Here is a 14,532-nt window from a genome sequence, read left to right on the forward strand (position 1 = left end):
GCTGTTATTTCTTTTGAAACTAGCAGCATCCAAGATGAATTTTGTAAATCATTTTTAAGTATACTCCCACGAGTAGTACATAAATATGGCAGTAGGGAAAACCTAGGATTATTTTGAGTAAACTAAACATGACAATTTCAAACTGTTGTATGCTTATATTCAAAACTAGACAAAGCTAGATAAAACTTGATAAACCTAGCAAAGCACAGGTTGCATAGGCCTGCCATGGTCTTATAGTCTTGAAATTTTTACATGTTCCACACTAATTCCTGCAAGCTGAATCCAAAAATAACATCAATTTTTCCTCAAAAAGAATTATATGTACTTTTAAACAAGTGAATAATTTTCATTAAAATCAGGTCACATTCTGATATACTTAAAATGTTGACAACCTCTGGCTATAGATTTCTCTAGACCAACTGCAACATGAGTCTTATCACACATTTTAGAACCCAAACATAACAAAACGTTTATAGTAGTAAATGAAATAATAATCTGGTCTATGTAAGAGATTTTTTTCTTCCCAATTTGTAAAAAGAATTTACATGATAGAAAAAATGTAGTGCTATTTTCAGAATCTGCATAACTGAACCATGAAATCTCCATTATTAAAAACAACTTATCAAGGTCACATTCTATTTTTAAAAAGTTTAAGATACATTTATTGATAAAAATATCTTTAGATCAGTAAAGCTTCCTATACACAACCTCTGCATACCAGATTTTGAAAACTTGCAACATTAAAAGTGTGAAATAGCAGATAAAGAATTGGAGAGATTTGAACTAGTTATTTATTAGCCTTTAATGTAAAATTTCAAAACACACATGTATAAAAAAAATGTATCAATGTGAAATATCAGAGAGCACTTCCATATACACAGCTCTCTTTCTGCATCTTACTTGTACGTACCACTAGAAATCAAAGAAAAGACAAAGTACTTTAAATTACATTCTGTGGAGTAACCTTTGAGGCCACAGAACCTATAAGATTTTATAAGAAACATGTTAGAAGTAAAGAGATAATGAAACAGCTGAAAAATAAGTGTCTAGTGAATTTTCATTTCCACCTAACAAGGTTTCATTAGTTCATACTGGGTTAACCTAAAACACTAAATATAAGGAAAAGCCTGTTATCTCAGAATTATACTGGATTAGTCCCTTCAAAACAGTATGATGTTCAAACTGTTAAAAGTATTTACGGACAATTCTGAAAAGTATACAAAACAAAATTCTTTGACACTAAAAGCTGTATATTTGAAACTCACAAATTATCCACAAAATTGTTTTAAGCCTAATAAAGCTTTACCAGTATGATAATTTTATTTAAAAAAGGTACCAATGTCTCATTCAAATGTATGGAAACTAATGTTAATAAAACAGCTCTTTGCCCATTGTCTAGAACTCATCTTGATAATAGTTGAAAAGTCTAACATAAATCATTACAATTTCTATCTGATTAGAACATTTTTTTAAAACCTCATTATCACTTACCAATAGTTGCCGAAAGACCCGGATCGAATACGTCATCAGTAAATCTAAGCATTAAACTGAAAGACAAAATATACAATAATTTACTTCTCATGAACAAGTTCTAATAGCTAAATAATTAGATTGTAATCTTTATATTTACTGAACGATAATTCACTCTTTTTTAAATACGAATAAAACCACCTACAAAAGTGCCCCCGTAACAAAATGAATTTCTTGTATATTTACTAACCACTGGTTGTTACCTTGAGTTTTCAATAAGGAGAGACTAAAACAGTTTATGTTGTAATAATATATTACTATTTGCTAAACAAAATAGGATGGTTTCTGCATCAAGTTTTAAGAACAATGACAAAAAACTTTTGATAAAAGATTATCTAACTAAATACAACAATGTACCTAAAGTTGCACTGAAACTACTCAAAAATATTGTTTCATTTTGTTATTCACAACTACATAGATCTTTAAAATCACAATTCCTGCAGTTGTCCAATGACATATTGAGAAAACATTGCTGAGAGGAACATTAGACTGTATGATCTGTCTTTGTCCAAGAAATATTGAAAGTTGAGTAGAACTATACACATTGGTCTTGGAAATGTATAGATAAGTTGAAACAATTTAATATTTTATTGTTTCAGATTTAAAAAAGGGCTAAAAACTACTACAATCAGTTTCACTAGAACACCTGATAACCATAGATTCTTCTAAACTCATTAAAAACTAAACATAGTACTTGAATACCATACACAACATCAATACACATTTTAACACGATATCTGTAACACATTATCAAGCACATGACAAAGAAGTAATCCTGAAAAAAAAATCCAGACTTCAAGACTTGAGCTTATCACCCTTAAAAGTATGGATTTCCAACTTCTCAATTTATCATTCAGACTACCAAAGATAAGCTGTTTTAAATATTCCAAACCATGTTTCACTTTAACTGTACATTTTTCAACACCTTTAGACTCTTTCTACAAGATAACAAGGTTAATCCTTCTAGTTCTTACATTAAATTCATTATCATTAGATGCCAGAACTATTATTTGTTTTCAAAGGGGATGAACACCCAGATGGATGTATCAACCTTTCATTTTAAACAATGTCATCACTTCACTCACACAAAAAGCATGCCCTTTCTAAACAGCCATGCCCCAAATGTGTATTTTTTATACACTTGTTGCTTTTGTCACAACTTTGGTCTATATCAACCTCCACATTGATTCTATATCAATACCTTGAGCTGTTATTCACAACAACTTACTGTTCTCAGACTTCCAGATCTTTCCTCAGTGCATCAAGCATTTTATTAACATTGTTTATTCCACAGATCATTAGAGTCTATCAAACAACAGACTGCTACTTAATAATCCACACACCCTGTTGGTAAATACTAGTCAAATTACTTAACATCTAGAACACCAGCTGAAAACCTGATACATTCACTAAAATAACAAACCTTAATTCTATAAGTGAAGACAAACAATAGTGTTTCACCATCCATGGTTACTTTCAGAACCTGAAAGTTTTAAAACCAAAATACCTATGTGTAAGTATCAAGGAGTTCAACTCGACCACCCCGGGATATCAAGATACTTTTACCAAGCTATGAAGCAAACTCTGGTCATGTGACCTTTTTGTTCCATACTGTATACAATGTATTTATGTGTCTGTTAATTACATTATTGATATGAAGAAACATCATTATAGAGAGAGTTATCTGGCCTTCTGTCCAAAAATCATGGTTGTACATCACATCTGTCAGCAAGTCATTTGTGAGAAGTCAGATCAATGGAAAATCATCTTGTACAGAACAAGAGGTATTTAAAAGTAAGTCATTATTGTAAAGGGCTCTATCCACCAGGAACTACTGTATTATTTTCTTTAACTTACCTTCAGGTAGGTGTTTGTACTAGTAATTACTAATCAGAGTATTCATAACCAATACTAAACAAAACCAATAAAAAACAAATATTTTTATAAACAAAAGTATCTTTTTTGAGAAGTACTGTATGGGTGAAGTGTTTGGATTGTTCTCTTTAGTCATGTGCACTGCATGAAAATGACCCAATGAATAGAGCTCAACATTTTCATGAATTTCACCGACATAAACTGACAATATTTTTTTTTATATATTATATGTACTGTCAGTTACTGAAAAATAATTAAAAACCCCATCAATAAAGATATAATCAAACCCTCACCTACAGTCCTAATAAAAATTGTGTTCTTGTTTTATGGGAGATTATTTTTGTTTGAAACTATTATTTCACATACCACAGTTATTTTCCAAATTATCTGAACCTTGAATACCCAGAATGTGAAATTTTTTTTATGGATTTTGTTTGTGTAGTTTTGATTATGTACACAGATGCAAACATATGCACTACATTCATCACAGTAAGATTTAAAACATTTTGTTCATCAATAGACATGTGACGAAAATGGAGAGGGGGGCAAAAACACCATCCACGTTCATATTACTGATGATATAAATATTGTAAGCTAGCTGTACATCATATAGTAACTTGAAATAAAAATCAGACAGGATTAAAATACTAAACCTAGATATAAGATAAAGAAATTACAGGGTTGATTTGATTTTGAATTTCACACAAAGCTACACAAGGGCTGTGTGCACTAGCCATCCCTAATTTTGCAGTGTAAGACTAGAGGAAAGGCAGCTAGTCATCACTGCTCACTGCCAACTCTTGGGCTACCCTTTTATCAATAAATAGTGGAATTGATTGTCACATTATAATGCCCCCACAGCTAAAAGAGCAAGCATGTTTGGTGTGACCCTCGGATTAAGAGTCAAATGCCTTAACCCACCTGGCCATGCTGGGCCATGAAATTATATGGCAACAGTTGATAACAGCTATAAGTGAAACATTAAAACAGAACCACAAAAGTTGGTTTCAGAACTTGCTGTGAAGCAAAACAAAATTAAAATAAAGTACAAGTTACATGTCAATTATCACTCAAATATACTGTATTCTAATACAAAACTAATTTTCATGTCCTTTATTAATATATTTTTCATTTAAATAGGTAAGTTATAAGCAGTAACTCTGTCTCTGCAATATTGCAAGCTATATTCATTTTTTATATTTAAACATCTTTATTTTCATAGCTACAGCTTATATGTACATTTTATTTTCCTTTAACATAATGATAGTCTTAATGTATCTAATGCATAGTCCTATACTTATCATGAAAGTATCAAATAACACCATATAGGCTTTACTGAATTTTCTAACTTATTTTATGAAAGTTGTAGTAAATTGGACTGCCTCAATTTCATTTTTCACTTCATTCATCATCATAACCAAGATGTTGTTTTCAAAGTTAAAACTAGTAACAAACTATTTACTGTAGCAAAACAGATGCTTGAGGGCCTAACATTGCTAATTATGAGCAGTGAAACAGCAAGACAAATAAATATCACTTAAGTGGTAGAAATATGTGCAGTGAAAATATTCTTCAGAGTTTGCAGTGTTGCAAAGGCATCAGTTATTTAGGTTAGTGATTAACTCGTGAACCGAATTTAAAAAACAAACTTACTTTGATTTTATCAATTTGTATTTATTTACAACTTGAATAACAAATACATTAACTGTAAAAGTGCAAATCGGTATGGTGTGTGGTTCACTATTCTCTATTTGATTCTATGCTTTGAACTTAAAACTTATCACAACAGACAAGATACATATATCATTTGTGTTAATTTCAGTATCACTTATTTCAAAAATTGATGGTTTTTCACGTGATATACTCTTTATAGTTAGTACTTGTTGTGCAGTCAAATATGTTCTGCAGCCTATGCTATCGCTGTCATAGTATCAGTAATATTTTAAGTTCATAAATCCAGCTTCAGCTACCAATTTTTAAAATACTTCGAATATAACTCTCGATAAATCTTGTTCAGACTGCACTGTATTTGTACCACTGAACAGTTTATCACTTTATGCCAATGATACAACGCTACTCCAATACTAGCATTAGGGCTAGTATGTAAAAAAGCCTCCTAATCCTATAAACATACACAAAATTAATGTCATAACGATATTAAAAAGAAATAAGAAATATGGATTCCCAAAATTATATATTTTATAATACATGTTAAAGAGGTATGGTATGTCAGAGTCTGTAGCACAGGGATACGTAATGGACCATAAACTACTAGGCTTAACAAAATTTCAAATTCGTAATTAAAACTCCAAGCCTTGAAACGATATCAACTTGTTTCACATTAATTAATACTATTAGTATTAGCAAAGCGCATTACCATTTTTAGTCAAATGGCTGACCTACCTGGATTTTCCAACTCCACTTTCACCAATTATAAGAATTTTCAGTGTTGTTAAAATATCTGTATCCGCCATATTCACTTCAGATCTTAATTGTTACGTTTTCGTACGGGATTCAGAAAATCCTATTTTAATAATGAATATACGTAGCCATCAATTTCCTCCATCCAGCTGATAATACCTACGCAACATTATAACTGACGTAAGTATCACAAGCCAATTGCCTTACGTCATTTCTGTAATCAAATATGCCACTTTTTTTATACAAAAATAAGCTATTCAAATAAATGAAAAAAGAAGTTGTTATAAATAATTTTTATCGTATTTCTTTCGTGAGAAAACAAGCCATAAAACTGCTGTAAACAGTGTTACGGAATATCCTGAAATCAATAGAAGTAAATAAAAAGAAATCTCATAACGAAAAAGAATAATTGTGAATTCCTTGCAACGTGTCATACACTTCTTCGTCCGTCCCCTCCTGGTACAGTGGTAAGTCTACGGACTTACAAAGCTAAAATCAGGGACTCGATTCTCTTCGGTGGACTTAAGAGACAGCCCAATGTGGCTTTGCTATGCTATAAGAAAACACACACACTCTTATTGGTTCTTTTCAAACAAAGAACAAAATTACTTGTTTGTCAAACTTCGTGCAAAATTGATATAGTTGCCCCTAATTTTGAAATGAAAGACTAAAGGAAAGGCAGCTAGTCAACACCACCCACCGCCAACTCTTCGATTATTATTTTATCAAACACGCAATTCTGCAGACTTACAACCCTAAAAATCGGTTTCAACGCCTGTGGTGGGCAGAGTACAGATAGCCCATTGTGTAGCCTTACGCTTAATGACAGTAATTTTACCAACCAACGGTTTGGTTTACTGTTACATCATAATTCCTCCGTAGCTCAAAGGGTAAACATGTTGTGAGGCGGATTTCGACCCCACGACCTGAAGACTGCGAGTCGAGCGCCTTTATTATTAAACTATGAATCCTATTGATAACAAAGCATCTGTAAGGAATATATACACAAACTAATTTAACCTTTCTTTTTAACTATTCCTAATGACGCAAAGACCGACCTGATTCTCTTCAAATAACATATTCAAACAACGAAATAACAAATAAGACAGAAAAAAACACAGTAGACACAAAAGACGTGTAGTTGGCGTCCAAGTTTTCCTTTGTAAGAAGTAAAGAAACAGTCCCTGAGACACACGTAGCAACATTCAACACTCTAACGTTAATATAGACTAATATGTGTAGAGCACACAATACTTTTTGTAGAATTACAACAAGAGGGTATCCTCAATAGCCGCGACACTTGAAACTCTTTTAGGCAGGACGAGATTAAATTAATCTATAAGACCTTTTCTTCACTTTATTAGCTATATTTTTGTACGCTAGCATTACCAAGTGTGAGACGCGTGCATATCCGATTCGATTTCATTACTCATCAGGGTCTCTACCAACCTACCCTCAAATTGAAATTCCTTTGGGCAGGATTCGAATAAATTAATCTGTGAGACATTGGGCGTGTTCAATTATATCAATCGAAAGGGTGTGAATTCATAAGTATAAAACTACAACTAGATCACAACTCGTTCAAGAGATGATAGAGATATAAGATAAAAGTTTGCACTTGAAAAACAAACTACAATACTCAGAGATATTCTATGAGCCGTTAGGCCGCGGTTAAAAGTTGAAAACAATTAAATACAGAAGAATATTATTGTAGTAAAATATATTTTGTTCACCGTTGTAATTCTTTAGGAAAATTGGATATTCATAAAAAAAAGAAAAAGAATCATAAATATTCGATGTTAATAGAATTATTTTTCAACGGTTAACTGTTGGAGAGGTTTGGTTTGAATTTCGCGTTAGCTGTCCCTAATTTAGCAATATAAGACTGGAGGGAAGGCAGCTAGTCATCACCACCCACCGCCAATTCTTGGGCCACCCTTTAACCAACAATGTGGCTTTACAATAAAAAATACACAAAAAACACTCCTTCGTCCAAATATATTTTATTACAATAAGATCTTATTACCTGGACATGTACATACACTGGTGGCCAAAATCTTAAATCCAATGAACATAAAGGAAAATATGCATTTTGCGTTGTTAGACTCAACCACTTATTTGAGTAGAGCTTCGAAAGATGGAAATAAGAAAAGGGAAAATAAAAATAACAAACTTTTTAACATTTAATAGGTAATATGTGAACACTATGAAATTAGCATAAATACTAGCTGGTCAAAAGTTTAAGATCATACTGAAACGAAGCGTTAATCGGTAAACACATAACGAAATTTAGTCATTTGTGATCAAGCACTAGCGTTGTCAACATCTCCCACTGACACCTCCTGTGTTACACTGGGTAAAAACATGGCAAACATGTCATTGCGATGACAGGGGCGTAGCCAAGGGGGAGAGGTTGGGGTGGACCCAAACTTTTTAGACAAGTTCGGTTGCCACCTGTGAAGTTTCATAAAGATCCGTGATTGCATGACAGATACTTTCTCACAACAAATGGTCAAATACAAATTTCTGATTGAACACTTTTAGTACAGCAAGTTTTTCAGAACTAGAGAAATACAATCGAATATCTTTGAAAGATTCAAACGCCTGTTCGTTCTTGCCAGGACATCTACAACACAGTTTGGTTCAAGTTTAATATCACGGTGAATGTATAATGAAGCCAGGCCATTCAATCGATCTTCAGTGGTGGTATTTCTCAAATACGTTTTGAGTCTTCTGAGAGTTGAAAACGAACGCTCCACTGAGCTCGTTGACACAGGCAGCGTGGAAAATACTTTCAACAGTCTAGAAATGACTGGGAACATTTCTGCATTGCACATTGCATATGCATCTGTGACATTTTTTGGTCTGTTGTTCGCAAGTGATTTGTACCAAACCCTACGTTCACCTACTGCAGCTAGTGAAGTGCTGTCAATGTCAGCCTTGTATATATTGACCAACTCTTTAATTTGGTCACATTGTTGTGCTATCGGTTCTGACCGTTCTGTGGTAGATCCTGATGGTAGTAGACACACAAAGTTTGTAAGGAGAGTTTTGTGACTGGACAGACGGTCACATATTTGTGAAAGAAAGTGATCAACAAATGGTACAAATACAACAATACAAAAGAACTCCTCGGGGCTAGTGGTTTTTGGGTTAGTATGGTACATCTGTCTTTTAGTCTGCCTTGGCATTATGATGTCAATTTGAAGCTCACTACACAGAGTTTGAGCCTCACAGAAAATATTGTTAAATTCATTCACAGTATTATTTCTAAGTGAACGGATTAAATCTTCGACTATTTCTGCGTGATGCATCGCAGCACCTAAATCAATGTTCTGTTGCTGTAGTAAGTTGCACAGAGGTAAACTAAAGGAAAACAATTTAGCAATGGTAATTAGAGTGATGATGAATTCTGGCTGTGTTATAGAACACAACAATTGATTGGCTTGCGTGGCAGAATCTCTGTCTTGCCAACCTGATATGGTCTCAAGGGCATCTGCAACGGCATAGATTAATTCTAGAAAGAAAATGACTGAGTCATGCTTCTCAACCCACCAGGTGGGGCAAAAGCCTTCCAAACTTTTTTTTCGATTCAGGTGCTTTATTCTTCACCGAAAGAACCAAAACGTGCTTTCGTTTGGGTGTATTGAGAAAGTTTTCAATGCTAGAAATAACTCCCATGCAATTTCGCACAGGAACTTCTTTGCAAGCATCAGAAATTGCCAAGTTTAGGGAATGGGCACTGCAGTGTACATAGGGTGCAAGTGGGAATTTATCAGTTATGTGTCTCTTGACACCATTGAATTTCCCACTCATAGAGGCAGCACCGTCGTACCCTTGTCCTCGCAGGTAAGCCATGTCAAGACCATATTTTATCAGATTGGTTATGATAACATCAGCCAAGTTTCTGCCTGTCACATCATAAACAGGTATAAATTGCAAAATATCTTCTCTCATTGCAACAGAGTTGTCATTGTCATGCAAATATCTAACGCACAGCGAAAATTGTTCAATGCCTGAAATATCTATTGTTTCATCAGCTAATATTGAGAAACACTTTGCAGCATTAACCCTGTTGACCAAAGCATCAAGAACATGAGTATTACAGGCATTGATGATTTCATTTTGAATTTGAGTACTCAAATACGTAGCATTCCTCTTTGTTGAAAGCTTGACATCACCCTTTGCCCTGTACCGCAAAATTGCCCGAAAATTCCCATCATTATTGATGGGCTCCTCATCAGTTTCACCAATAAACATTGGACCAGAATCATATTTTCCCCTCAAAGCTAAACCCTGTCTCCCACACAGCAATACAGTATCAATAATAGGTATTAAATATTGCCGGTTCATTTCAATTTCTTGCTTTAAGTTGCATCAAGCTGCAAGTGCACAAATGAACTTGTGTTTACGACTTGTAGAAAATTGTTAGCTTTTTATTTGCTGTCTTGGTGGTACTGTTTCACTTCATGTGCCTTGAAGTCTTCAATAGCCTTCTTCCAGTTTGTGTATGGAAATTTCACTAGTTGTCCCAATTTCTCGCTTCCAACATCAGCACCATCAGGAGCAAAAAGACAGCAGTACTTGCAAAAAGCACCCTTTGCATGTTGACTGTAGAGTAGCCATCTCCACTGTGAAAGCCAACGATGCTAAAAACGCAGCTTTCGTGGACCACACTGGGGGAAAACATAATCACTCCCTGGCTTCCAGACATTATCGAGGAGGCATTTTTTGGTTTCAGCGTTTATCTAAAAGAGACAGAAAGACATACTTCTAATTAAGTTATTTTGCACATAGGAAAGTTTGTTATGAGAGTACAATAACTTCGAAGAGAAAGGCTTAGAGCTGTACTTCACAGAGCAGGCCTAACATCCTGTGGCTGTAGGCCTACAATCACTAGCAGCAATGAATAATCAGTCTAAAACTCATCAGAGCGTTTGCATGATTTTTAATACAAAATTAATATTATGAAGAGTTGACTTACCTGTTTACCAATGCTGACATCATCAGAAATGTATTTTCCAATGTCCCAGACTGGACCTGAGGTGGTAGTAGTAGCACTGGTAGAAGGCCACGGTGATGACTCTGATAATTCAGTTGACAATTCTGATTCAACCTGATTGGCTGCAGCAAATTGACTAGGTTCAGCCTCATGAATGGGATTAAAGAACCTATGCAGTGTCCTTTGCTTTTTCAGGCTTGACATAGTGAATGATTGTTTATCGCAACTTCTGTTTATCAACGTCACATTCGCAGTACCACTGGCGCCATCTATAGTGAATCATTCACTATAGATGGCGCCAATGGTACTAGGCTAGTGCCATGGTGCTGCCACTGTTTATTTGTGAAGTTAATTCTTGAAATCCAGGGAATCTAAACATTCACTGTCCATGATATTTGAATACAGATTATAGATACTATACATATATTTTGCACTCTCCTGAGTGACGCTATATTTTATATGTTGATGACAGGACTGTAGGCCTACTTTGTTGGGCCTGATAACTTTAAGTTATATATTATATATATATATATATAGGCCTATATATTTATTTATGATTTAAAAAATAAGACAAAGACCTCAATGTGCCATTCTGAAATTTGCTAAAAGGGTGGTCTCAGAATGCACATTACAGGCTTTTTTTTATGGTTTTATTAAGAAATTTCACGGGGGCATAGCCCGGACTCCCCTTACCATGGCTTCGCGCCTGCAGCACTGCATCAACCACTAAAACTAAAAAACACCACCAATGGCCATTTCTGGCTGTGCTTCTGAGTGGAAACATCTTCATCACAACATTCAAAACTCCTCTTAAAATCGAAGACCATTGGGGATATACTTATTGAGGTTACTCCTTATTCTACTTTGAATTCTTCCAGAGGAGTTATAGTTGAGAGGGATATAAAGACCATTCCAGAGTCAGAGATCCTGCCAGGTTTCACCAGCCAAGGTGTTACAGCCGTGCACCAAATTGTTACTCGTAGAGATGGGATTATGGAGCCAACAAATGTTCTAATATTTACATTTACAACATAACGTCCTCCTACCACGATCAAGGCAGGATATCTGAATCGTAAGGTATGGCTTTATATTCCTAATCCTGTTAGATGTTTTCACCACCAACGATTTGGTCATTCGAAAACATCTTGCCGTGGTTCCTGAACATGTGTCCATTGTGCTGGTAAAGACCATGATGCTTTTGAATGCTAGCTAGAATTACATTGTATTAACTGTAACGGTCCACATTCTTCCTATTTTACTTCTTACCCTAAACGGGTGGAAGAGAAAGTAGTACAATGTCTCAAGAAAGTTCAGATTTGTAATATGTTCGTAACAAGTTGAATAACTTATTATTTTAGTATAGGGACCAACAACAGAGATACACATCTTTACAAACATCCGTAGGACCTAATTATATGTTTCGACTGCTATATAGAACGTTCCAAATTACACCATAAATGATGTGAATGACGTTAAATCTTCTAGTTAGACAAAAAAATCCATCTTTCATTTTTTTAACATAAATAATAATTCCTGTATTGTTCTGTGCTGTTGGTTTGTTGTTGCAACATTTTCAGATATAAAAGGCAGTTTGGTATAAGTAGTATTCATTTATTTATTTTGTGCGATTTTTTTTTAAATAATCAAAACTAAAAGCAGACGATCGTTGGAAGTTGTTTGTAAGTTACTGATCTAAATGTTAACGGCTCAGTGAGAGAGATATATGAAAAGGCTACTACCAAGCGAGTGAGCGGGAAGAGAGCAAAAAGTAAAGTTAGTTAACTGAAAGATAGTTTCATTCAGAGGAAGGTTAGAAAAAGTAAAGTTAAACGTCGTAGGAACGAATAGCCAAACGATTAATATGTTAAAGGGAGATTAACAATTTTCTTCCATTTTGAGAGAATAACTTGTGTTGTCAAAGTGTTTTCTAAGACCACCGAACCTGCCTTTCGCAAAAAACAGCAGACGTATATAAAAAGTGAGGACACGGTTATGATCAAACGAACCACAAAGGTAAAAAAAAAAAAAAAAGAATTATATAATAATTATCCGTCCCCAATTTCGCAGTGCAAGACTAGAGAAAAGGCAGCTAGTCATCACCACCCACCACCAACTCTTGGACTACTCTTTTACCAACGACCGTCACTTTATAATGCCCCCACGGCTGAAAGATCGCGCATGCTTGGCGCGACGGGGATGCGAACACGCGATCCTCAGATTAGGTGTCGCACGCCTTAACACGCTCGGCCACACCGAGCGACGTCTCAGAGGCGGAAGTTAATCCTTGTTAGTGAGATAGAAAGTACTTTTTTTTCGAAATACGTTTGCTCTTGAGGATAATTATAACATTTATAAAATATAAAACAACATATCGTATTTTGATATTACTAACAAATAATCTTGTAGCACCACATTTGTTAATTCTCATTGACTGAAATTCATCATTTAAACCAACTATTTCTTAAACTGTCAATTACCGCTTGTGTTTTACTGGAACACTCCTCCAGAAGCTGCAAAGCAAAATACTGAGTGCCCATTGAGTCAAAGAAAAATGAATATGAAAGCCACCTTGTAGTACAGTAGCGTGTCTGCATAATTATGCCGCAAGAAATCGGGTTTTAATACTCGAAGTGGGCCAAGCCCAAACATTTTATCAAGAAATTTAATGCCAGTAATACAATGTCTTTTATAAACCACCGAAATTAAATAATATTAAGTAATATAGAAGAACAGTGAATATACAAAACAAATATAAAAAAACGTTTGCCAACAAAGATAAATTATAATATTTGTTTTTGAGTTTCGTGCAACGTTACACATAGGTCATCTGCGCTAGCCATCCCTAATTTAGCAGTGCAAGACCAGAGGGAAAGCAACTAATCATCACCATCCACCGTTTACTCTTGGTCCACTCCTTTACCAACGAATAGTGGGATTGTCCGTCACATTGTAACGCACCTGCAGTTGAAAGGAAAAGAATGTTTGGTGTGACGGGGATTGGAACCCACGACTTTCATTATATTACGAGATGAGTGCCCTAACCATTTGACCATGCTGGGCCTAATTATATGTTTCGACTGCTATATAGAACGTTCCAAATTACACCATAAATGATGTGAATGACGTTAAATCTCCTAGTTAGACAAAAAAATCCATCTTTCATTTTTTTAACATAAATAATAATTCCTGTATTGTTCTGTGCTGTTGGTTTGTTGTTGCAACATTTTCAGATATAAAAGGCAGTTTGGTATAAGTAGTATTCATTTATTTATTTTGTGCGATTTTTTTTAATAATCAGAATTAAAAGCAGACGATCGTTGGAAGTTGTTTGTGAGTTACTGATCTAAATGTTAACGACTCAGTGAGAGAGAGATATAAAAAGGCTACTACCAAGCGAGTGAGCGGGAAGAGAGCAAAAAGTAAAGTTAAACTGAAAGATAGTTTCGTTAGAGGAAGGTTAGAAAAGTAAAGTTAAAACCGAATAGCCAAACGGTTAATATGTTAAAGGAAGATTAACAATTTTCTTCCATTTTGAGAGAATGTATCAAACTGAGTTTCGCAAAAACATACTGTTATGATAATGATAAAAGGAACCATAAAGGTAAAAACAAATAAGAGTTATACACTGTTATTGTTTAAATTAAAAATAATGAAAGATAGTTGAGCTTCTCACCTGGATTCTAAAGTAGTTTCTTGATAACAAA

General features: G+C 34.5%; 1 protein-coding gene across 2 annotated transcripts in view; it reads right to left on the bottom strand.

The window, feature by feature from the left end:
* The window catches only part of LOC143234340 (ras-related protein Rab-18-B-like), a 50,763-nt gene that overhangs the window by 12,283 nt on the left and 23,948 nt on the right, over positions 1–14,532 (bottom strand). The window contains exons 1-2 of one of the 2 annotated variants that reach the window (XM_076471626.1): positions 5,809–6,024; positions 1,492–1,547 (exon numbers count right to left, since the gene is read on the bottom strand). In XM_076471626.1, the coding sequence (XP_076327741.1) occupies positions 1,492–1,547; positions 5,809–5,879 (127 nt within the window). In that variant the 5' untranslated portion in view covers positions 5,880–6,024. Of the gene's footprint in view, positions 1–1,491; positions 1,548–5,808; positions 6,025–14,532 lie in introns of those variants that run through there. The other variant, XM_076471628.1, reaches the window with a different exon arrangement.

Source organism: Tachypleus tridentatus, chromosome 12, assembly GCF_004210375.1.
Source record: "Tachypleus tridentatus isolate NWPU-2018 chromosome 12, ASM421037v1, whole genome shotgun sequence".
NCBI classification, from domain to species: domain Eukaryota; kingdom Metazoa; phylum Arthropoda; class Merostomata; order Xiphosura; family Limulidae; genus Tachypleus; species Tachypleus tridentatus.